Source organism: Adiantum capillus-veneris, chromosome 3, assembly GCF_014529385.1.
Source record: "Adiantum capillus-veneris isolate H3 chromosome 3, ASM1452938v2, whole genome shotgun sequence".
Classification (NCBI taxonomy): domain Eukaryota; kingdom Viridiplantae; phylum Streptophyta; class Polypodiopsida; order Polypodiales; family Pteridaceae; genus Adiantum; species Adiantum capillus-veneris.
In genome coordinates, this window is record NC_140933.1 from 47,029,534 (window position 1) to 47,054,151 (window position 24,618).

Consider the following 24,618-nt stretch of genomic DNA (forward strand, 5'->3'; position numbering starts at 1 on the left):
CTTTGTGTTCCTTGGTAAAAACTCGTCGGTGCTATGATGGAAGCTTCATGCACCAAACTTACATGTGATAACACATAAAATCAGTTACTCGTTGGTCTCAGACCCAAGACCTCACACACCTTCGAAGATGGTGAGAGCTAGCGGGGTATGAGAGTAGATCTAGAGGAAGAAGGAGTATTCTTACGAGAAAGAAGTATTTCCTCACTTAATTACTCTTGTAGCTTTGCTTAGCTTAGTAATTAGATAATAGAGGAGAGAAGCATGGCATTGAAGCTTAGCTCTTGGTTGGATTTGCATTCCATATCCAAGAGTTGTTGGTGTAGGCCTCCATTCTCAAACTTGGAGAAGAAGATGAGCTTTCCATTAAAGCTTGGAGAAGGAGATGATTTTCTTGCTCTACACATGAGTTGTGTGAGTGTGTGTGGAATAATGCCCTTCCAAAACAACCCCCTCTCTCCTCTTGGTTGACCCCCCTTGCCAATTACTCATGCTGCATTCCTATTGGCCCTTGAAAAGCCTAGCCAATAGTATTTGAGTATGAGTTTTACTCTTGCTGGCTTCCTATTGGCCCGTAAATAATTTGGCCAATAGCCTTTGAGAGGCCCAGTCAAGAGCCTTGTGACAAGTGTCCATCCTTTTTTTCCATTTTGTAAATGCCAAATAATTAATTTAATTATTTGCTTTGCTATTGGAACTTTTAGTCCTTTGGCCAATAGGAATTAAGCAATTTTAGGAACTGCTTAATTATCATTGGACCTTTTGACTGTCCAATAGTCTTTTAGGGAGACTATTTCTTATTGGTTATTTTTTGAGCATTCATAAAAAAAAAAATTTAGTTTACACTAGCTAACTTCTCATTGGTCCACCTCTGTGCCCATCCAATAGGATTCAGGCAAGAATTGGGGTTTCTTTGCATGCCTGACATGTGTCCTCTTTACTTTGTGGAAAGGGTAAGCTTAGGTGTATAGTGTGTGTGTGTGTGTGTGTGTCTAGTCCTTATTAAGCTTTGTCATCTTCCCAAAACTTTTTTGCTTTTGTCCTCTAGCTTATTGGCCTTTTGCACACACACAAAGCATCCAATTCCATTTACAATTGACCATTGGACTTTACACTTTGAAATTTTGGAACTTAACCTTTTGGAAGTCTTAATGGGCTGAACCCTAAGGTCTTTGGAGCCCATTCATTGCACATTGCACATTGCTCTTGTGTAGATGGTACCCCTTTGGATCCCTACTGTGGGCCCCCTACTGTGACCAGTCTGCTAGCTTTACTAATAATCTAGCTTTTTCTCCCCTGGTACTTCCCCATATTAAATGATCAGTTTAACATGAGAAAATCATTTAGGAGAATTAGATATTAGTTATTATGACACTTTTGTATGGCACCTTTGTATGACGTGCACAATATACTTTGCACTTTCAGTGTGACGTTTCATTGCAAGACGATACGTTTAACTATTCACATTGCTTTTTTGTAGCTTGACTCACATATCGACCTATAGATTGAACAATCAAAAGGAAGGAGTACAACATTGCAGGTTCGTAAAGCACCTCATTTATTGTTGCAGTTCATTCATGCTTTATCTACTTGTTTTAGATTTTTTTGCATTACTTCCTTTGCTTTGGTTTATTTGGATCTCGCTTTCAGAACTATACACTCAATCCTGATCAACATTTGCACGTGAGTTACACACAATTTTTTGCATACGGTTGCTTGACAAATGTATGTGATGTATTACAGTAGTAAATACACAAGTAGTGAATGCATGTGGTGTATCACAGTAGTGATTTCACCTTGTACATCTTTACTTTAGCTATGAATAATTTATGTCATACTAGGTGTTTAAATAATTGATGACATACTATATATGTCCTCGTTTCTCTCGTACTAGGTGTCAATATAAAGTTCTCAATACCTAGAAGATTAAAGTCCAAGCATCAATAAGCTAAAGAGAAAATTGTAACAAGCTTGAAACTAGGTTACCGTCCATATGCTAGGTCATGGTTTGAAATCACTACATTGTATAAAGATTGGAGCATGGAATGTGACATCTTCACTCACAATCTAGAAATATGTCTTTGATGCGCGACGACATACCTCACATATATAGCGATATACGAGGTCGATAGATAAATAAAATAGACACTCTTATTGTCCTCACTTCTGTATTATTATTGGGCACGTTGTCATCGGAGCGGTAGCAACAAGGCTTAGCAGCATTGTATCTACAATCCATTACTAGTTCAAGATACCAACCACGAATCAACATTATCCTCTCTCTATTCGCGAGACCGATGAGAGATATTTGGACATAAAAGAGGTAGATATTATAATTATAGACGAGCTATCGACAATAATTCAAACGACTTTTGACCTTATCGTAAGACAAAACATCAATGTAACAAGCAATAAATTGGCAGATCCCTTCAACAAAAAATATGTTCTCTTGCTCGGTGATCTTGCCCAACTATCCCCAGTTTGTAGTCAATCACGGGAGCTTTGTAACACATCCCATATCACAAGCTCGGTCCACTGGTTTTGTACAAGATGTCATGCTCTGTAAGACATGCAACGGACCTGAATCCCTTCAGTTTTTCACCATTTTTCGTGAAAGAAAACCAGTCGTAGATGAGATCAATTGTACCTTGGGTACATGTATTATAGATGAAGCGCATGTGCATGACTACATCAACAACTCTACTACAATAATTTGTACTCACATGTCAAACGTTCAACACCATAACAACCTTGCCTTGAATAAATTGTACAATCAAACTGACATTACAAAACTTGAAATGAAAACGAACGCAGGTACATAAATGTCCTTCAGTAATGGCTCCTAGACCCTAGGTTCAATGAGCTGGATTTGATCGCAATCTGCATGCATTGCATGATCATTGAAATATTGACTTGACAATTGGTGCGACAAACAGTGCAACATGAATTGTTGATGCCATAGCACAAAACACAGAAGGTGAAGTTACATGTATCATTGTCCTCATTCATTGTACTGGGAATAACTACAAAAGAAGAAAGAAAAAACACAAACAACCGTAAAAGAAGAAAGGCAAAACACACTCCAATCCACCTTCAAAAATGCAAGCCGACATGTTGCGCTACTGTACCATTCAATGAATTTTTTTTTTTTGAAATACTTTCCGTTTGCAAGAATTTACATGTAGCATGTATACTAGAAAAACATTCATCTGTAGACATAGTAGTTCAACCTTGCTTGGATATAATCTCAACTGTAACTACCCCTGTAATTTTTAATAATTGATGCACTTAACTTTGTCTCCTCCCATAAACATTATATAATTTTTTTAGTGTATATCCCTTTCACGCAATGCTGCCCTTCCCAAATTAGTCTTGCTCTTGTTTTGTTCAGTGCTAGCTGCTAAAATTCAATTTGCAGATGTCTTGTTATATTCTATAGATATAGCAAGGCCCACCAAGCAAGACTAGTTAAAATAGATTTTTAACTATCATGCCACCTCATTAATCACTTTTTTTTGGCTTTTGAAAGGTCGCCTTGTTATGTTTATGTGTTAACATGGAAATCGCCAAGCTTGCGTCGAAGGCAAAAAGCAGGCGACCCATTCAAAAAGCTACAGTGAGTGCAGGAGGGCATGAATGGCAAAAGCAAGGGAGACGGGGGCAGGGGCCATGGTCATCAGCAGGACGCTACCGTGGGCAGCAAAGAGCTCGCATTTGGGCGAGTTCCCACGCCGCCTTGTATTGAAGAGCGGGAGTGCCCTCTGCAAGCTCATCACCTCCTTCCTTAACACCAGCCACGTCTACAACCTCGATACTCTCAACCGCCTCGTGCACTCGCGTCCTCCAGGCACCCCCCTTATTACTGTCAGCAACCATATGACCACGTAAGAGGAGAGAGAGAGAGAGAGAGAGAGAGAGAGAGAGAGAGAGAGAGAGAGAGAGAGAGAGAGAGAGAGAGAGAGAGAGAGAGAGAGAGAGAGAGAGAGAGAGAGAGAGACCTATGAGGCATGTATGTGTGCGTGTGTGTGTGTGTTTGTGTCCTCTGGGCATCCACAAAAAAGGACTGAAATTGAACATGATACAAAATTTATTAGACTGATACAGACTTTAGGAGATGGGGGTGTACATGTGTATGGTGGGTGATGAGGATAGAGCTCTACAACTAATGGGTGCCATAATGTATGTGTAGGGGAGTACAACCATTATATGCAAGTGACTAACTAGCTTCGGTACCAAAGTGGGGGTGTAGGATGTCATGCATGGGTGGATAGGGTGCGAAGAACTCCCATTATAGCAGCAAGGTGTGAGAAAGTGTGCCCGATGTCCCTCTGCTTGGGTTGCTCGTGTCGTAGTTGGATTTTGTCTGGCCTCCTTGTGATATAGTCTGTGGGCCAGGTCTTTGTGTTTTGGGTCGTCTATGGGCTTGGACAATCTCTGTCTACTCCAGTGTGACCTCTCTTTGAGTGGCTATAGGTGGAGCTGGAGCAACTCTCCGAAAGAAGTCCATGGGCTGAGATTTCTCTCCTCAATTGGGGTGTGCGGGTGATTGGACGACATGTCTATGGACCTCTAGTGGGAAGTGACCCAGTTGCCTTAGGTCTTTGGACTCCAGTAGTACTTTGAGTGTCAGCTGTCCTGAGAATAGGGCTCTGTATTGGCCTCGTATGCCCTACATAATGCTCTTTATTCTCCACTCTAGCTCTACAAACATTGCATGTCCTTTGGACCTCTGGTCTTTGTCAATGTGCGTCGCTCGCCCAGTCTCAATCTCTAATCTATGAAATGAGATGCTGAGCTATCTAATTGCCACACTAGCACTGTGTTGCATGTATGTGTCCATATACGTTGTCATTTGGGTGGGCGGTGTGGCAAGCTTTGCCCTAACAATGTCATTATATATAAGAGAGAGAGAAATGAATTGATTTATTAACGTCTTTGAAAAGGCCAAAATGACCTATGAGACCAAACCGTTACAAACTGGTGAATTTGATACCATGTCTAGGTAAAATAAAGAGGGATATTAAAGTGAAACTAGAGGTGCGAATGATTGGAAATGTGTATGGTATGTGCGATCATTGATACAGTGTGTGCCCAATACAAGAGTGTGATATGATGGGTGATGAGTCCATCCCCATATGCACTCTGGATGTTGAGCTAGTATGACTCGAATCTTTTGTTGTAATCTCCGTCGATGCTGTGAAGTTCCTCTCCTTAGTCGTGGGCGTCTCGAACTCCCTAGCTCCGATGCTTGATTAATGAGAGTGCTGCGAGTGTGGAGAGAGAGAGAGAGAGAGAGAGAGAGAGAGAGAGAGAGAGAGAGAGAGAGAGAGAGAGAGAGAGAGAGAGAGAGAGAGAGAGAGAGAGAGAAATGAAATGTTATATTAAACGTGTTCAAAAGGCCAAAAAAGGACCTATGAGACCTAATTGATACAATCTTGGTGGATCTAATACAATGTTTGGGTACAAAAATAAAATCAAGTAAATTGAAATACTAAAATCTTAATTGCTAGAGGTTTGTTGGAAACAAACTTTTTCTTAAACAATGTGAACTAAGTAGCTAGCTGGAACTGTGTAGGATATGAGTGGGGGGGGGGGGGGGGGGGGGGTTTTGAAAGTAGTGACTGGGGGCTAATACAACACAATGTGGGTGTGCGTGTGGGAATATAATGGGTGAGAGCTGATACGAAGGTTGATACAAGATGAGCAGGATGTACAATCCTCAAAAGAGCTAAATCATAGGAGATCCATCATCAGTCGTTGGCGAATCTTATCAATCTCCTCCATGGTCAATAGTTTGACCGGGCGTCGTGCATGTCGGGCCAGAGTGATCCGAATTCTTTGATGCAGCCTCCGTCGATGCTGTGTAGTCCTTCATAGTCGTGGGCATTTAGATCTCCCTAGCTTGGTCGCTCCATTGGTCAATGTGCCTCTGGTGTGAGGAGAATGTGAGCTTTGCTGTGGTAAATGCACCTCTAGCTGCCTAGTGTCCATGTCACAAGACGGGCACCACGTGCCAATAGAAAAGAACAGACTGAATAGACTTTTGGCTCTTCAATAACAGCTCAACTGAAAGAGAGAGAGAGAGCACACGCAACACGGAGTGTTGGAATTCTACCCCAGAGAGTATTGGCCCCAAACCTTGGCACCCCTTTCGATATTTCTTTATATTGCATTAACACAATACAAGCCGATACTCCATGCTCTGCACCTTCTCCCAGAGGAGTGCCAAAGAATGGGCCCTAGCCGCATATTTAAAGGCCCTTGGCCACTAAAAGCAGTTTACATGAAAAGCTTTAAACTCAACAACAACTGGTCCAAAAAGCTACAAAAAAACTGCCAGCGTGATTTAGAAAATCCGTACAACTGCCACGTCAGCAATCAATGCAAAACGCGAAGATCTGTACAGTTCTGCCACGTAAACTGGCAGAACTTGACACGTCAGCAGTTTGTGACTGTCCACTCTAAAGAAGTTTGTGATCCGTCTCTGAGACTGGCTAGCATCTCCTCTCATTAGGCTCTCTCTATGTCTGCGCAGCTCGAGCAAAAATAGACCTAGACATCTTTGGTCCTCATACCCCATGACCCTCGAGAGTGTTCCAAAGCCCTCTCTGCACAGGCAATGAAAGCGGCCTCGTATCTCATAGTAAACTTGGTAGTGGCATGTGTAGTGCAACTCTTTCTCAGGCTTCATGTGACATAGGGGACATGTCTTTGTTAGGTGCAGCGGAATGAATGTTGTATTTTCTCAAGATTAGTGATCTTTATTGCTCAAGGTTCCTTTCAGTTCTTAGGGAAAGAGAGAGCTTTCCGTCTTATGGAGAATGCTATGATCACGAACAAAGTGAGTGGATATTGTGCGTGAAGTGAATGAGACTGAGAGAAGGAGAGAGAAGAGATACGACACCCGAGAGGTTGTAAAACCCTCCTCCGAAGGCCCTACTCTCGTCGGCGAGAGTGGTCTACTTTGATTGCACAAAGGTGTACAATGTGTATGCAATGGACTGATGCAACTGGGACTATGCGGATGACGACGACGGTGATGACGACGACGACTTGGTGGCTGAAATCTGAGATCTTCTAACTGCTGATTTTCGGGACTGTTTCGGTGGCTGAAAATGACTGTTTTGGCTGCGTTTTATGGCTGAAAATTGGGGAACATCTGCAACCGTCTAGGGGCTGATCTGCTACCGTGTCATAGGCTGAAAACTGTGAGAATCCAACTACTGAATTCTGTGTTTTTGCTACTGCTGAGCTGGCGTTTTTGACAAGGCTGAAAAAACGCTGAATCTGCAAGTGATGCTGGATCTGCTGCTGCAGTTTCCTAGCGTTAGTAAAAACGCTATGGCTGGGCTGATTCTGTCGCAGGAAAAACGCCAAGCAAGAGGTTGTATGGAGATGGCTTGCTATGGAAAACGCCAAGGGAAGTGGGAGGATGGCGATGGTCTGATGCTGAGGGGGGGGGTACTGCTGAGAAGTTGCCTGTTGAGCGGGAAGCTCCTGCTGCCTCTTCTGCCAGAAAGTGCTAACTTGGGTTTGCTTATATATTAACTTAGAAAAATTGCCCTACCTACTTTTGTTGGAAAGTCACTTAAAAATAATAAGTGAAAATCCCAATAAATAGGAAAATAGGCTAAATGCACTGGAAAATTCCCCTAACTGATGCTAACGGATTTTGACGGGAATTCCGATGATCATGCTGTGTGCAACCGGAGGATATGCATCTATGCTAAGTGACTGGGCATGCACGGTCTACGAATAGACTCACAAAAGTGCCAGATCACTGCCAATCTAATCTGACTGAACTGACTGAACCCTGTTGTTGTGTAGCTTGTCCACGGACACATAGTGTTGGGATGTGTCACGTGACATCCCCTCCTTTTCAAAGTGAGGTACTGGTACCGAACTGTATGGCGTCGAGGGAGATCGCCAATAGCATCCGGAATCCTGGAAGGGACTCTTCGCCGGCCCACTCTGCTGTGTGGGTCGAGCGGTACTTGAACTTCAAAAAGGTCTGCAACGCTTGCTTCTTTGGGCCGCGCCGAAAGCGACTCAAAGTCTTCTGTGGCTCCTTTGATGCTTCAACTTCGTCTAGAGTCCTGCTTCTTTCGTCTTCAAGAATCTCCATGGCTGAAAATCCCTGAAACAATCTCCAACACAAAACCATGAACATACCCTTTCCATGTAAAGTGAAGGAAAAAAATCTTGTCTTCTCTAAAGACTGTGCATGCAATGTAGACGAACTAATAGACGGAGTGACAACCCGTTCATCAAACACATGCAAACAATGTGCTCGAATCTTTTCTGTTTGATCAAAATCAATCAACTGTGGCAAATCACAATGGAAATGCCCATGCTCGGTGCTTATACTTTCATGTGCTCGTTCGGAAACTGTGTCATGTCAAGGAAGAGACATGGAATGTGACGTCCTTGAATGCATACTTTTCAACTTTTCATGAAAAATCCGCATACATTTGTGCTCATCCATGAGAGAAACGTGCTCAACATACAATATGTCATGCCTAGGAAAAGGGATCACATAACGATGCTGACTAAAATACAGGAAAGCGTCACGAATGAAACACTCGAACAATGCGTGCGTATCAATCATGCGAACACATAGTACTTCCTGTGATGGTTCCTTGGACAAAGGCTCGAGAGCCAAGATTGGTTCTTCCTGAAGGGGTTCTTGGGACTTAGGCTCAAGAGCCAAGATCGATCCTTCGTGATTGATCGAATCTGCAACGAGGTTAGCTTCGCTAGAAAAAGCATCAACTAACACATCATCCTTGTGAACAATCACATCTTCTTCATGCAACTCATCATGCTTGTGAGAAATCACATCTTGATCATGTAAATCATCATGCTTGTGAGAAATCACATCTTGATCATGCAAATCATCATGGTTATCTTTATCATCCAAATCATCATGCAAGTCATTGTCAATCAAATCATCATCATGCTTCACACAATCATGCAAATCCTGTGGGTCATGCTTTGGAGAAGAAGAGACTGAGAGAGAGTCTCCTTTTCCCGAATCTCTTGCATCGGTGCCGGCACTGGAGACAAGAGTCGCAAGAACTCTTGCATGTGTCGGTCGCGCTGTTCTTGTCTTGTCTTTCTTGCTGCTTCTCTTTCTACTTCTCTTTCTGCTTTTTCTTCTGCGTGTCTGCGTTTCATTTCTGCCATTCTTTCCTTAAACATCTGCTTTAACTTCTCCATAGGAGTTAGTGCAATCTTTGTCGTAGATGGGAAAGGGTCGGAAAAACCTCATGGTGGGGAAAATTCTTCTTTGCCTCTCTCATGCTCATCACCTCCAAGCGAAGTATCCATTCCGCTTCGGGTGACGACCATTCTGCAATCATGGGTTCTTGTGGGTTCTTGGGGGTCTTGGGTTCTTAAGTCCACGAGGAACTTGGGTTCTTGCGGGTCTTGGGTTCTTAAGTTCACGAGGAACTTGGGTTCTTGAGGTTTTCTTTGGCTTGCAAATCACATTGGAGATGGATCTTCTCTTCACCCGAGTTCTACTCCTTTCTGCGGGCGCACCCCTTGGTGGCTTTGCGCTCACACCAAGGTTGCTTTTTCCCACCTCATGTCGATTGGCCAACCGCGAAGTGCACGCTCTGCTCTCAATGAGTGAAAAGAGACACAAGGGGAGGCTGGACAAGCCCTTCTTTCTTGGGATTCCTGTCACTCTTCAACAAAACACGATTAGGAATCGCCACGCCCAAGTAAACTTGGGTTCGTGCGATTGCAACAAGCAAAAAAATTCTTGTTGTTCTTGTGGTTCTTCCCTTGAGTAATGCAGAACACTTCCAATGCTCTGATACCAATGTAAGGTGCAGCGGAATGAATGTTGTATTTTCTCAAGATTAGTGATCTCTCCTTCTCTCAGTCTCATTCACTTGTACGCACAAGATCCACTCACTTTGTTCGTGATCACCGCACTCTCTATAAGACGGAAAGCTCTCTCTTTTCCTAAGAATTAAAAGGAACCTTGAGCAGTAAAGATCACTAATCTTGAGAAAATACAACATTCATTCCGCTGCACCTTATAGTCTTGGCCTCTGCTGGTACTCCGCTGTATCTACCGGTCTTGATCCGAAGCTGGTGTGAAGATTTTTGTATTTGGCCAATAGCACATTGTATCCCATAAGTGGGTGTCCATGTATCTGGGCCTCGTCACAAAACCACCCTCTCTATGTCTGCGCAGCTCGAGCAAAAATAGACCTAGACATCTCTGGTCCTCATACCCCATGACCCTCGAGAGTGTTCCAAGCCCTCTCTGAACAGGCAGTGAAAGCGGCCTCGTATCTCATAGTAAACTGGGTATTGACATGTGTAGTGCAACTCTTTCTCAGGCTTCATGTGACATAGGGGACATGTCCTGGCCTCTTCTGGTACTCCGTTGTATCTACCGGTCTCGATCCGAAGCTTGTGTGAAGATTTGCGTATCTGGCCAATAGCACATCGTATTCCATAAGTGGGTGTCCGTGTATCTGGGCCTGGCCTCTACTGGTACTCCGCTGTATCTATCGGTCTCGATCCGAAGCTGGTGTGAAGATTTATGTATCTGGCCAATAGCACATCGTATCCCATAAGTGGGTGTCCATGTATCTGGGCTTCGTCACGAAACCACCCTCTCTATGTCTGCGCAGCTCGAGCAAAAATAGACCTAGACATCCCTGGTCCTCATACCCCATGACCCTCGAGAGTGTTCCAAAGCCCTCTGAACAGGCAGTGAAAGCAGCCTCGTATCTCATAGTAAACTGCGTAGTGACGTGTAGTGCAACTCTTTTTCAGGCTTCATGTGACATAGGGGACATGTCCTGGCCTCTGCTGGTACTCCGCTGTATCTACCAGTCTCGATCCGAAGCTGGTGTGAAGATTTGCATATCTGGCCAATAGCACATCGTATCCCATAAGTGGGTGTCCATGGATCTGGGCCTTGTCACAAAACCACCTCAGTAAGCTGGAGAAGATGCTCTCTATAGAAAGCCATCTTTGTGCCTAACTCCAGGGCCTGTTGTATCCAAGTCCTAGTATCTAGTTGAATCAGGTCTTGACGGATGAGCTTGGTGATCTCGGACTGTGTAAAAGACAGAGAGGGTGCATCCGAAAGGGGGGCAATCTGTTTATGCTGAACCCACGTACGTGAAACCATGATGTCATCTCTCCATACCAATATGCTGTGTCTCCCTGCAAAGCTAATTGTCGAGAGGAATCAAGTGCTAGGCGGGCATATCTGTCTCTGGGGAGGTCCCACAAGCGGTGTAAAAGGGAGACTGATCTGGTAATTGTCTCAACCACTAGTGGGGGGGCAGCTAGCTCTGCTCGAATAATTTCATGTGGTACTGAAGCCTTGGCTCTAATAAGCGGCAAGATCATAGAGACTAGAGGCTTCTCCATGTCTCCCATTGCTCTACCGACATTGGTAGAGCAATGGGAGGTCGAGGATTCCACAATCGTATCTGCTATTGACTTGGTTGTCACTGCGGGATGAATTTATTCCTCAAATTCTTGGGCTTGTGTTCGGTTGATTTAGGCTAGTCTTCCGGATTTGATTTTGAAGTACTACTATTGGGTAGCCGTTCGCGCAATTCAATTATTACTTGTTGATGTGAAGCACCTCTTCACCTATATATAGTGCGCGAAAAGGGAGTCTATTTGGGGCGGTTGCCGACAAGTTGGTGTGGGAACAGGGCCCAACAACTTTGAGGCTTTGAAGGTGGTAGTGAGAGGCAAAGCCTGGCCGAGCGTCAACTCACAAGGTCAACGACCATACTGGGTGAGTTTAAGACGTGCGGGCCAACTGAGTGATGATGCCGACAGAGAAGTAGCCGATAGCAAGCAGGAGCGGACTGAGAGGATGAGGGTAGGCGATTGTGAATATGTGAGTGCTATTTTGTGTATCCAAAAACCATAGAGGAGAGGATTGTAAGGATTGCAGGTTTTGTAACAATCCCCATGTGTAACCGCTCTCCATGTGTCAAACTACATTTGTGTGTTGTGTTGCCTACCATGTGTCAGCCTACATGTATAAACATGTGTTAGCCTGCATGTCAATACCATGTGGCCTATGTACTTTTGTACAAACTTCAATAATGAATCAAGTATCTATTTTGCATGTGTGTTTTGACTATCTTTCTTTTAATAGCTAATTATCATCGTTTAATTATGAACGGCTCTTTTCATTATTTGCCCTAAAACCCTACAATAGAGACTAGAGGCTTCTCCATGTCTCCCCATCCATAAGTGCGACTCTACTTCCCGTGATGGTCCAATGAAGGCCCCCATATCTAAACTCCATAGAGCAATGCGGAAGCCACCAAATCGTCAAAAAGCCAGAGCTTCGTCCGAGGCTCTTGAAACCGAATCTGTGAACACATCCTCTCCAATCCACCCAATGTTGCATGTGCTCTAGTCATTCTAGTGTCTGCTGAAACCGGCCCGTGGGGCGGTAGGCGGTGGCTTTCACCCGAAATCCTTTACTTTAGACGCACACACAGAGCACTTTGCAAAAAGAACCTGTAACGGGGATTAACACCTAAGTGCACACACGGCTCAAAAGCTAGAATGCTCCGAGCAGACGCCGACAACCTGTAGGCCCCAAAATTGGCGCCCCTTTCGGTATTTCTTTATTCTTTAACAGAGGGAATAAAACCCGTGATCTCCTACAAGCTGCCCCGCACAATCTAGGCTAAGAAACACCTGTTCTGGCCCGATTTCGGCGGCATAACTGAACTAGGACGCTTCACAGTCAGTATCCCCACGCAATAGATGACTTCCCCGACGCATACGGACACTTTGCAAAACCTGGCGAGAATCTGCAGCACGCTTTGTTTTTTGCCCCAAAAATGCGCCAGTTCACCTGCACAACGGTCCCCTCGCGTCCTTGAACCTCCTCGGGGTATTAGGGTTTGTTTAGGGCCGAAACCCTAAACCTGCAAAAATACACAGCAGGCTGTAATTCCCTGTTTTGGGCTCTGTTTCGCGTGCCGGTCGCATCTGTTGCAAGACCTCGAGCTCCCGCACCTGTAGGGCTACTTGCCCTTTGAATCGGACGAGATTTTTGACGTGAAACGTCTCCGAATTCACTTGTACCTGCGGGGGATTAGCCGCTAGCTAATCTAGTACCTGTGCAAGAGGCTCTTGCCTCGGCAATCGCGCATGAACCCACATAACTGTACATTGGTCAAATGAAAAGCCCACTAGTGGGGCATAACATACTGCTCGTAGGGGAGAGAGAGCAGTGCGTAGCGTGCAGGGCATCACTCCTGGCACCTCACTGTACATAAGGGGGAAAGGAAGCACTCCATAGCTCTTAACCTGTGACAAAATGCAAAAGGAGGCTCTTCCCAGCTTAAAAATTCAGTGTCCATTTTTCTGGAAGAGGCAAGTTCATGAAATTTTGCCACTTGGCGCATTTACAAGCATTTTCCCGTTTCGGGTTTGCCGCTTAAAAATATCCCGACTGGTCGCCGAGTTGACCTCGTGACAGAGTTGTAAAATGTTCCCCTAGTCGTACCGAAGGTAATGACGCGAACACATTTCATGGCCCAAAATAGCAGTTCCCTAAATTTTAGAAAATGATTCCGTTGGGCTACCTGTGGTCATATGACCATCTATCCTCATTGGGACCGCATTCAAAAGTGCAATGTGGCCCAACTGTCGGATACTTTCTGTTGGCAGTCACACCTTGACTTTAGGCCTTTATTGAGTTCACTTCCTAGTATCCACCAACTTGCTAAGTGCGACGGGGGGACCTATATGATCTTGCTCTGAGCCTAGACATCCTCTTACCATACGAATTCCAGTGCCGACCACTACCCATCTGTGGGTGAAACTACCGTTCACATTGGCCATGCAATGTCCGACCGTTTGCTACTTCAAGAAGAGGGTCTCAAAAATAAAACAAAACCCCTTGGAAAGAAACCAACAACTAAAGTTAGCAGTTGCCACATCCTCATGACATAGTTAACAGTTGCCACGTCCCCGTGACATACCCCCCTCTTGAAATTGCAAACGTCCTCGATTGCATACCATAAATACACGCCATTGAGGATCTTGTGCTATCAACGCTCTTTTATCATCGCATGTATCCGCAAGAAAGGTCATAACACATAGGTACAAATGACTTAATGAGGCCTTCATACTTTTGTCATTTCCATCTATTACACTGACTTCATATGTACATTTGATGTACTAGCTCTATTTGGTGACTCTGACAGTTCATGCTTATCCATCCACTTTGCATCCATAGCCGAATAGTTCTTGAACTTCACCAAATAGCGTCTTGCAACTTGTCCTTTAACTTTTCTATCCTTATGTGCCAAAACTTACTCAGGTACTAGGATCTCATCAAGTTCCTCAACTTTTGGCTGATCCTCATCTGGCATATCTTCTGACACATTACCCACGAAGGATCTTAGAAGACTCACGTGAAACGCATTATGAATCTTCCACGCATCAGGCAATTTCAGCCTGTAAGCCACATCGCTGATCTTGTCAAGCACTTGAAAAGGCCCATAGTAACGCATACGGAGCTTAAGAAACAGCCGTTCCTTGCCCTTCATCTTCTTTAAATCTATAGTAACAAGATTTAGTTGTGAAAAGATCAGTGAGGTTTGAATGTGATTGCTAAATGGTTACAATGATCAGGATTTGTATTTGAGACCCTTGACAGAAATGTGATGTCTTTGTAGAAGTGCTGGATTGATGGAGTCTAGTGCTTGAGTATATAGAGTCAGTGTCTACTGAAGAAAGTTTCTATCCTATGGCTGTTTTGCAGGCGTAATCGAGGGCGATTACAGTTCTTTCAAGAGGAGATGCAGGATATGTTTTTTCATGTAGCATGCAAAAATTGCCGTTGGCAGTCACTGGTCATGATCCGACTTGTCAGAGAGGTACTTCAGAGCCCATGTCTTTGAGGCATTGATTCTGGGTTTGTCCAGACTCCATATGTACAGCCAATGTGGATGACAGTTTGTTGTTGATTGATTAGATTGGGCATCCATGATGGTTTTGTGACGTGGGCGGTAGTTCCATGGCCTTTGGAATTTCCGGGGCCACACACCTTTTACAGGGCTTGCCGACAGATTTGATCTTCCTGCTTACTGCCTTGGGATATAGATCGGGCACTCTACAGATGATCCCCGATGGAGGTGAACGGTTGGATTTTTGCCGGTGAGACATGGTTTTCACCACGATATGGAGCATCACGCTTTGGACCACATGGAAGGCTCGATGTTCCCACATCATTTTGGGCTCACAGTCCTCCCCTACGTCCAACATTTTGACAACCATCTGGAGATAGCTGTTGCATACTCTTTGCAGTTAGTGGGATTCCTCAACCGGCTCCTCCAAGGCAACGGAACAACGTCGATGCGTCTTTCTTCACACATGGGCGTGGTCGTCAATTCTTTTCCGTCGGGATGAGGGTCACATTATATGGCATTATGCATCCCCAAAGTGATTCATTTTACATTCATCGTAGAGATTACATTGATGTTTACGTAGCCTACATATTGTCATTTCTCTTTTGTACTCCCTCTGGGTGATAGGCCATTGAGCATCTCTTGAGGTGTCTTATGTACACAAAATATAGCCCCTTTTTGTGTGTGTGTGTGTGAGAGAGAGAGAGAGAGAGAGAGGGAGAGAGAGAGGGGCGCTAGGGATTTTGCGATCATGTCTGTGCCCCGTGCGTGCCGCTGTAATATTTTTAGCTAAGGCTACAAATGAATGAAAATGATTGTTGTGCACACAAATGAATTTATTGGTAGCAATTTTATAATTTAAACAGACGGGTAAAATTTTTTGTGCATTGTGCCATCAAGAAATTTATCGGTGTTCGGGTAGTATGATAAGTAGAACAATAGCCGGATGCAGTGCAAAACACATCAGAACAAGCACATGGATAAGATGGTGTCCTTAGTTCGCGCATAAAAGTCATGATTTAATGTTTCTATTGTGGCCAAGATAGTGGCCGGCTGGACACATTATAAATACGGCCCGGCGGGAGCCGGCATATTGAATGGGAAGAGGCATGGAAAGAGCAGAGTTAATCGCTCCAGATTGGTCAAAAACCTTTCTTTTAATGCTCGTTTTTAAGTCTAAAGTTTAAAACCTTTAAAAATGAGTGGTCGGGCTAATTTGAAAGCGGTCAAATCTGTAACTTAAAAAAAAAACTCCTATTGTAGCGTAAGATTTTGGAACCATCAACATTGGCCTTCTTACAAGCCCTTTCCTCCCTCATGCACGCCATCTGGCATAGGAAACTTCCATTTGCAGAGGTTCTCCAGTAGTTTACACTCACACACAAAGCCCTCTCTCAACTCTCAATTCAGCCTCCTCTCTCTCTCTCTCTCTCTCTCTCTCTAGCGATTTTTTGCTGTGCGCTTGTGAGAGCCGTGCAGAGGTTATAGAATGAAGCAGATATAGCCGTTTTCGGTTGCATGTATATTGAACTCCAGCCAATTGGTTAATGAATTACATGCATTCTCATGCATCAGAATAGTCTTTGGGACAGAGAACAGTGCAAGATTTTCCGGTTCATGTGTTTGTGAAAGTTCAATGTTAATAGAAAATGTCCTCAAGGGGGGGAACCAACCCATCCTCTGGTTCCTAGTGTCGTGTTCTATCTCGGCATTGTTTTCTCAGTATTATTCTGTATGGAATCCTACGTGAATTAATTAAATCAACTTGAAGGTATTTAAGTGCACGCTTCCATTTTTGTGACAGCCGCTCTCCCTCTTGTGTTGGTGGTTTGCCCCTCATCTCACTGGCGCTATTCCGGTCCGTGGCATTGTCACTACCGAAATTCTTTTTTTTTTTTTTTTTGGCAAGAAAAGGGGCTGTATTTTGTGTACATAAGACACCTTGGGAGATGCTCAATGGTCTATCACCCAGAGGAAGTACAAAAGAGGATTGACAATGTGTAGGCTATGTAAACATCGAGGTGGTATGTACAATGAAGGTAAAATGAACCACTGCGGGGGTGCATAATGCCATGTGATGTGGCCCTGATCCTGATGGAAAAGAGTTGACAACCGTGCCCATTGGTGAAGGAAGACGCATCGAAACTCTACTGCGTTGGAGGAGCCGGCCAAAGAGTCCCATTGACTGCAAAGAGCATGCAACAGCTGTGTCCAGATGGCTGTCAAAATGCTGGACGTAGGGGAGGATTGTGAGCCTAGAATGTGGGCACATCGAACCTTCCACATGGTCCAAAGCGTGATGCTGCATATCGTGGTGAAAACTGTCTTGCTGGCAGAAATCCAACTGGTGAACTGCACTGGGGATCATCTGTAGAGTACCCGGTCTATATCCCAATGGAGTAAGCAAGAAGACCAGATTTGTCGGCAAGCCTTGAAAAAATGTGTTGGACCCCGGAAATTGCAAAAGCCATGCAATTGCCCCCACGTCACGAACCCATCATGGATGCCCACTCTAATAAACAAACAACAAACACCCATCCACACTGTCTGCGCATATGGACAAACCCAGAAACAGTGCCTCAAAGACTCAGGCTCTAAGTACGTCTTTGACAAGTCAGATCATGACCAATGACTACCAACCAAGTACCAACAGGCAATCCTGCATGTGCTATCATGTGGGGGGTCCAGATGGATGACCAAAACTGTCTCTGGAAAGCGGGGAGGCTACCTTGGTCCTACTATACCTCTGACTGGCATGGACAGTGAGGCGGGTGTTGGGTCCTCAAAAGAAGCCTCCTCCCAAGGGAGACAGAGTACTCATAAAAGAATAGAGGGGCTCCATCATCGCTCAACGAAGGCCACTGCTACTCACTAAGATCCCAATCCAACTGAAGAAGGGGCTTTCCCTGCCAAATTGACGGTCTCCAAAGTGGTGCCTCCTCAATAATGAAAACAGGGTCAGCACGTGACCTCCTCTGGAAAGAGCCCATTCTAACAGGCTGCCACATCCCTCCTCCTTCATATGGTATGGCATGCAGTTTGTGCAATGCTTTTTTGTGCGAGTGTTTGCCTAGGCTTTGTCTCTCGGGATGTAGTTTTTTGGCTGTTACAGTTCTCGGGCTCTTAACTTACTTTTGAGGGGGAAGGGGAGGGTCCTGTTTTCTTGTTGACAGATCTTGGTTACTGATGGGGCACTTTGGACATGTTGCCAGCTACTATACATGCTTTTGAACCACTCCCTCGTGAGATCATTTTTCCCATTGTGGTCGTAGTCACTCTGTGGCTGATTTGGAAGGCTAGATTCTTGTGTGTTATTGGTAGTCACACCAGGTAACAAGGGTCCAAAGATATAGCCAATTGTCAATTTTCAAATGGCCTGGAGCCCATACTATGCTCTCTCTCCAAGTGGATAATTAATGGACCAGTGAGAGTCTACTTTAGAAAGGCACGTATTAAAACCATCAGAGATTGCCCGTTTCACCCAAAAATGCAGCTTTTTATGGAGTCTATGCTGTAAGTATTGGTTATGTTTGTTGAGAAGTTGGGTTGCGTGACGCATGTGAAATTTTTAAAGGATGAGTGTCCCAAAATGCTGTGTACCTGAGGCATTCCAAGGCTTGAGCAGACCTTAGTAACTGTGGCTCAAGGGCATTCATTGATTCTGATTTACTGCCTTGTTTCCTCTCTTGTAAAAATGATAGTTATTTTCACATTTTGTTACTTCATAGCCAATTTTTCTGCAGGCTTGATGATCCTTTGATGTGGGGTATGAAAGGTTTTTCAGCTGATGCCAAACTTGCGCGATGGACTTTAGCAGCAGATGACATTTGTTTTACAAACCCCATTTTGTCCTACTTCTTTCGACTAGGTAAGTCTGCATAAGGCATCGTATGTGTCTGTCAAAGATGATGAGTGCCCAGATATCAACATGCTGCACATGCATTTTCATTTGACGTCCTCAAATCACCGGCTTTTGCAGGCAAATGCATTCCCATAACTCGTGGTGCAGGAATCTATCAACCTCATATGTATGAAGCCCTGGAAAGGCTAAATGAGGGCGATTGGGTAACTGCATCTTCCCGCTGTCATAATTGGCATATATTGTCTCAGGCATCAATGCCATACTCATTAATGTTGAAGCTTCTTGTCCAGGCTCTAAACAATTAAGTCTCATGTACTATAGGTATAGGCATTGTCTTGTTGTGTGTGAAGAGTGCCCAGTTTAGAACCTTATTAGCCGAGTAACACGTTGAACTTGAAGCGAATCAGTGAGGAGAATGGCTTCATTTTTGTGCACAACTCTTCTATCGCTAACAATACTTTAGCTCAGGAGTGTCGAATCGTCAATTTTTTTGGTAATTTCCAAAATTTTTGTGTGCCCTGCTTTACTCAACTTTTTACTCTTTTCTACCGCTGGGCTCGTAGTGGAGTGATCGATTGTTTTACGGAGACCAGCTTCTTATGTTGACAGCTGACAGTTTCATTTGGCATCTGTGCATGAGGATCAATTCTTATCACATAGCTTGAGAGTATTGATTGGGCAGTTCAGGGTCTCCTCACAATGCCTAGAGATCGAGGCAGGTAAAGCAGCAGGCATCCCAAGAGAGCTTAGGGAATCTGCAAAAGCTGATGCTATAGGCTGAAAAAGCTGATGATGCTGGAAATGGAAACGTTAGGGAGCTGCTAGGTACTAGGTACTGACGTGAGAGGTACTTGGTACTTGATTTATGCTCTATGGGGTGACCTAGGGGCCTCTTATATAGCACTTACAAGCTGGGTTGAGCAGTGCCAAAAAGGAGCCCCGCGACTTTTATTATGCTCACTTATTAATAAACTAACCTAAGTGACTTAAGAGGCTGTTCATACGCCTCCATGACTTTATGAATGTCTTGTGCAAGTGAGGGTATGTATTACAGGCTTGGACACTCCAAGCGAGAAATCAATAGCAACACACGAACAGAAAATGCAAATAATTGACCTGCACTTGAATAGAGAGAGAGAGAAGAGGAGATTCAACACGGAATGATGGAGTTCGGTCCTCAGATACAGTGACCCCAAAGACTGGCGCCTCTTCTTGTATTTCTTTATTATTGCTTTGCAAAGTACAATTCCCCGAGGGTCCAACTCTCTGAGACTCTATGTCGAGATGCTCTCTGAAGACTGGCCCCAGACGCTCTTATAAACATTACAAGGGATGCCCAAAAGCGTCACTTCCAAAAGCAGTTGGTCCCAAAAGCATTTGCTCCCAAAAACATGCGCAAAACTGCCACTACATCAGCCAGCGTAATTTCCGAAAATCCGTAAAGCTTTGCCACATTAGCGTGTCAGCACAAATCACTGAAATCTGCAGTCCAGCCTTTAGGCTATGTCTTTTTAGGGTTTAGGCCCCTTGGCGGTGCTCTTCAAGTTGGTAGGGGTTAGGCTTTTAAAACCGTGAGCCCCTAGGCCCTTCTTCAAGTCTCTCAGTCAATCTTTTTAAGTTGGGGCATACCGCGTCACAACTTGTGACATACCCCCCTCATGAAAGAATTGTAATTTCCCTCGATTACTCCTGTAAAAATAGCCAAAGGATGGAAACTCTCTTCAATAGACATTGACTTTATGTTCCTGTGCCCTAGACTTCATACATCCAACACTTGCACAAAGACATCAATCATTGATCAATCACATTTTTGTCGAGGGTCCCACATTCAAATCATGATCATTGTAACCTATTTAGCAATCACATCTAGACCTTGCTGATCTTTTCACAGATTTCTTGATGTAGTATGTACTAAATTTTGTCACTATCAGATTCTCCTAGAGCATGCATTTCACAAATTACACACTTACTGAACACCGTGTTTTAATCATTCACTCTAGCCATCTCATCTAGTCGAGAACTCTTGATGCACCTAGATCCTTGTGTAGCCATCTCATCCTTTTGGAACTCTTTGATGCACTCACAACATTATCCAATCGTCTCATCCAGATAGAAATCTTGATGCACTAGAATCACATTCACTTAGGCATCACATCCAGATTTCGTTGATTTATTATAGATGTCTAGATGCACCTTTAAATATGAGGTTAGGGCTCATTCTTTGGCATGCTTCCTAGAGAAGGTGCAGAGTCTGGAGTACGGGCTTTTACTGTGTTGATGCAATATAAAGAAATACCGAAAGGGGCGCCAAGGTTTGGGGCCAATACTCTCTGGGGTGGAATTCCGCCACTCCGTGTCGCTTATCGTCTCTCTCTCTCTCTCTCAGTTCAGTTGTTATTGAAGTGCTAAAAGTCTGTTCAGTCTGTTCTTTTCTATTGGCACGTGGTACTCGTCTTGTGACAGAAAACCTTTGAATGACGTAGGTCGATGTCTAGGGAACGTTTGGTTATATGCTTGAAGCTCCAAGCGATGCAGATTGTGGTTTGGGGAGCTTTTGGTTGTATAGTCCTGTGAGCTCATGGCCCGCACCTTTTTTGGTTCTTTGCGGGGGGAGTGACGAGGTAGTCATTGAGTAGCTTCATATCGTAGACTGTTTGTCTCGGGGGAGTGCTCAACGGCGCTTTTTGTTGTGTCTGTAACATGCATATGTGAGCATTTGTGTTGCATTGTGATGTGCCAACCACTCAATATTCCTAATTGGATTGGGTATGTAATTTTAGTGCATCAAGACACCCGTGAAAATCAGTGCGGTTTGGGGGTGATGGCTAATTTTACTACGCCGGAATATCAAGAGTTCCGACCTCGACAAAAGGAGAAGCCAACTCCTTGATCAAAATAGCCAAAAGGAGAAGCCAACTCCTTAACACAAAAAAAAGAGAGCAAACTGATTGTCCCTCCGATTGTTCCTCGGAATGACCCTTGGAAATTTTTGAGCTAACTTGAGTTGTTTTGCAGATATGTTGTAATCGCGGACGATTACTTTCTTCCAAGAAGGGGGGATGTCACAAACTGTTGATGTGTCAAGTCACTGAATAGCATAGCCAACCTTAAGATCACGGCCGAGGAGCCTAAACCCTAAGAAGAACAAGTAACAACAGAAGAAGAAGCCCTACCAACTTATGGGACCCCGTCCGTTGGGCCCAAGTGACATAAAGGCATATAAATAAAGCAAGACCCACACACACATAAAGAAGGATTTGCGCTGGTCTGATGACGTGGCAACTGTACGGAAAACCCTGATTTTGCACTGACATGATGACATGGTAGACTGTTCGGATTTCTGCATTTTGCGTTGATTGTTGACGTGGCAGTTGTACGGATTTCTGTGATTTACGCTGGCAGCTTTTGGGCATTGCTTTTGGACCAGATGCTTTTGAGTTTGAAGGCTTTTCATGTAAACTACTTTTGGGCCTAGGGCTTTCAAGGCTACTTGCCCTTTGAATCGGACGAGATTTCTCACGTGAAACCTCTCCGAATTCACCTGTACCTGCGGGGGATTAGCCACTAGCTAACCCAATACCTGTGCAAGAGGCTCTTGCCTTGGCAATCGCGCATGAACCCACACAACTGTACATCAATCAAATGAAAAGCCCTCTTGTGGGGCATCACATAACTGCACGTAAGGGAGAGAGAGAGCAGTGTGTAGCGTGCAGGGCATCACTCCTGGCACCACACTGCACATAGAGGGAAAGGAAGCACTCCATAGCTCTTAACCTGTGGCAGTTTTTTAAAGATGAGGCCTCCCATCTTATAATTCAGCGCTACCTCTTCCTTTGTGAGGCAAGTTCACAGAAATGTGCCACTTGGCGCATTTACAAGCATTTTCCTGTTTCGGGTTTTCCACCTTAAAATCTCCAAACTGGTTGCTCAGTTGACTTCGCGGTAGAGTTGTAAGATGTTCCCCTAGTCATACCGGAGGTAATGACGCGAACACGTTTCACGGCCCAAAAAAAGCAGTTCCCTAAATTTTAGGAAATGATTCCATTGGGCTCCCACTGATCATCTGACCATCTATCCTCATTGGGACTGCATCCAAAAGTGCAATGTGGCCCAACTGTCGGATACTTTCTGTTGGTAGTCCCACCTTGACTTTGTGCCTTTATCGAGTTCACTTCCTAGTATCCACCAACTTGCTAAGTGCGACGGGGGGACCTATATGATCTTGCTCTGAGCCCAAACATCCTCTTACTATACGAATTCTAGTGTCGACCACTTCTTGTCTGCGGGTGAAACTACCGTTCACATTGGCCATACAATGTCCGACCGTTTGCTACTTCAAAAAGAGGGTCTCAAAAATAAAACAAAAATCATTGGAAAGAAACCCACAACTAAAGTTAGTAGTTGCCACGTCCTCGTGACATAGTTAACAGCTGCCACGTCCCCGTGACATACCCCCCTCTTGAAATCGCAAACTTCCTCGATTGCATACCATAAATACACGCCACCGATGATCTTGTGCTATTAACACTCTCTTATCATCGCATGTATCCGCAAGAAAAGTGGTAACACATAGATACAGATGACTTAATGAGACCTTCATACTTTTGTCATTTCCATCTATTACACTGAATTCATAGGTACATTTGATGTACTAGCTCTATCATTACCCCTCCTTTGCACACATTGGGTTGGGGCATAGGTAGGTTGTAACCCAAAGGCTTCAAGGTAAAGCTGCAATACATTTCGTGACTTTGATAATTCATGCTCTTCCATCCACTTTGCATCCATAGGCGGATAGTTCTTGAACTTCACCAAATAACGTCTTGCAACCTGTCCTTTAACTTTTCTGTCCTTATGTGCCAAAACTTGCTCAGGTACTAGGATCTCATCAAGTTTCTCAACTTCTGGCTGATCCTCATCTGGCATATCTTCTGGCACATCACCCACGAAGGGTCTTAGAAGACTCACGTGAAACGCATTATGAATCTTCCACGCATCAGGCAATTTCAGCCTGTAAGCCACATCACCGATCTTGTCAAGCACTTGAAAAGGCCCATAGTAACGCATACTGAGCTTAGGAAACAACCATTCCTTGCCCTTCGTTTTCTTTAACCTTACCTTTGTGAACCTTAACAAAACCCAATCACCAGGTGATAACAACAATTCAAGACGGTGACGATCAACAACCTTTTTTGTTTTGCCCGAGTCTTCTCGAAGGCAACTTTGATTTTCTTGTACATTTCATCCATGTTCTCAACATATCGATCTGCCTCAAAGATCTTGTTCTTTGTATGAAAAATGGGAGGAACCTTTTTGCCGCCTTCAACATCTCAAAAGGTGCTCTGCCAGTAGATGAATGCACCGTATTATTGTACACATACTCAATCATAGGCAAATACTGTTCCCACTTGCCCTTATTATCTGGCACATAACATTTCAACAAATCTAAGACAATAGAATTAGCCTCTTCTGACTGTCCATCAGTTTGTCGATGAAATGAAGACGAGAATTTAAGCGTAGTGCCCATATTCTCAAAAAGTTCTCTCCAAAACAAACTGGTCATGCGAGGATCACGATCATTGATAATCGATTGTGGCATACCATGGTGGTACTTAAACACATTGTACATGAACAAGCGTGCCATCTGATCAGATTTATCCTCTTCCTGACAGGGATAAAATGGGCCTGCTTGCTGAACCTGCAGATAATGGTCCATATACCATCATTCCATGTTTGGCGTTCTTGGAAGATCAAAGATAAAGTCCATAGCAATTCTTTCCCATGGCTTATCCGGAATTTGCAGTGGTTGTAACAACCCTGGTGCCT

At 44.2% G+C, this 24,618-nt stretch overlaps 1 protein-coding gene across 1 annotated transcript in view; it reads left to right on the plus strand.

Moving 5' to 3' along the window:
• Positions 1-3,557: 3,557 nt before the first annotated feature.
• Positions 3,558-24,618, plus strand: part of LOC147460863 (Phospholipid/glycerol acyltransferase family protein) — a 54,243-nt gene continuing 33,182 nt past the window's right edge. Inside the window, exons 1-3 of the mRNA XM_086508551.1 lie at positions 3,558-3,881; positions 18,674-18,798; positions 18,910-18,995. Of these exons, the coding sequence (XP_086364677.1) occupies positions 3,634-3,881; positions 18,674-18,798; positions 18,910-18,995 (459 nt within the window). The 5' untranslated portion in view covers positions 3,558-3,633. The remainder of the gene's footprint in view (positions 3,882-18,673; positions 18,799-18,909; positions 18,996-24,618) is intronic.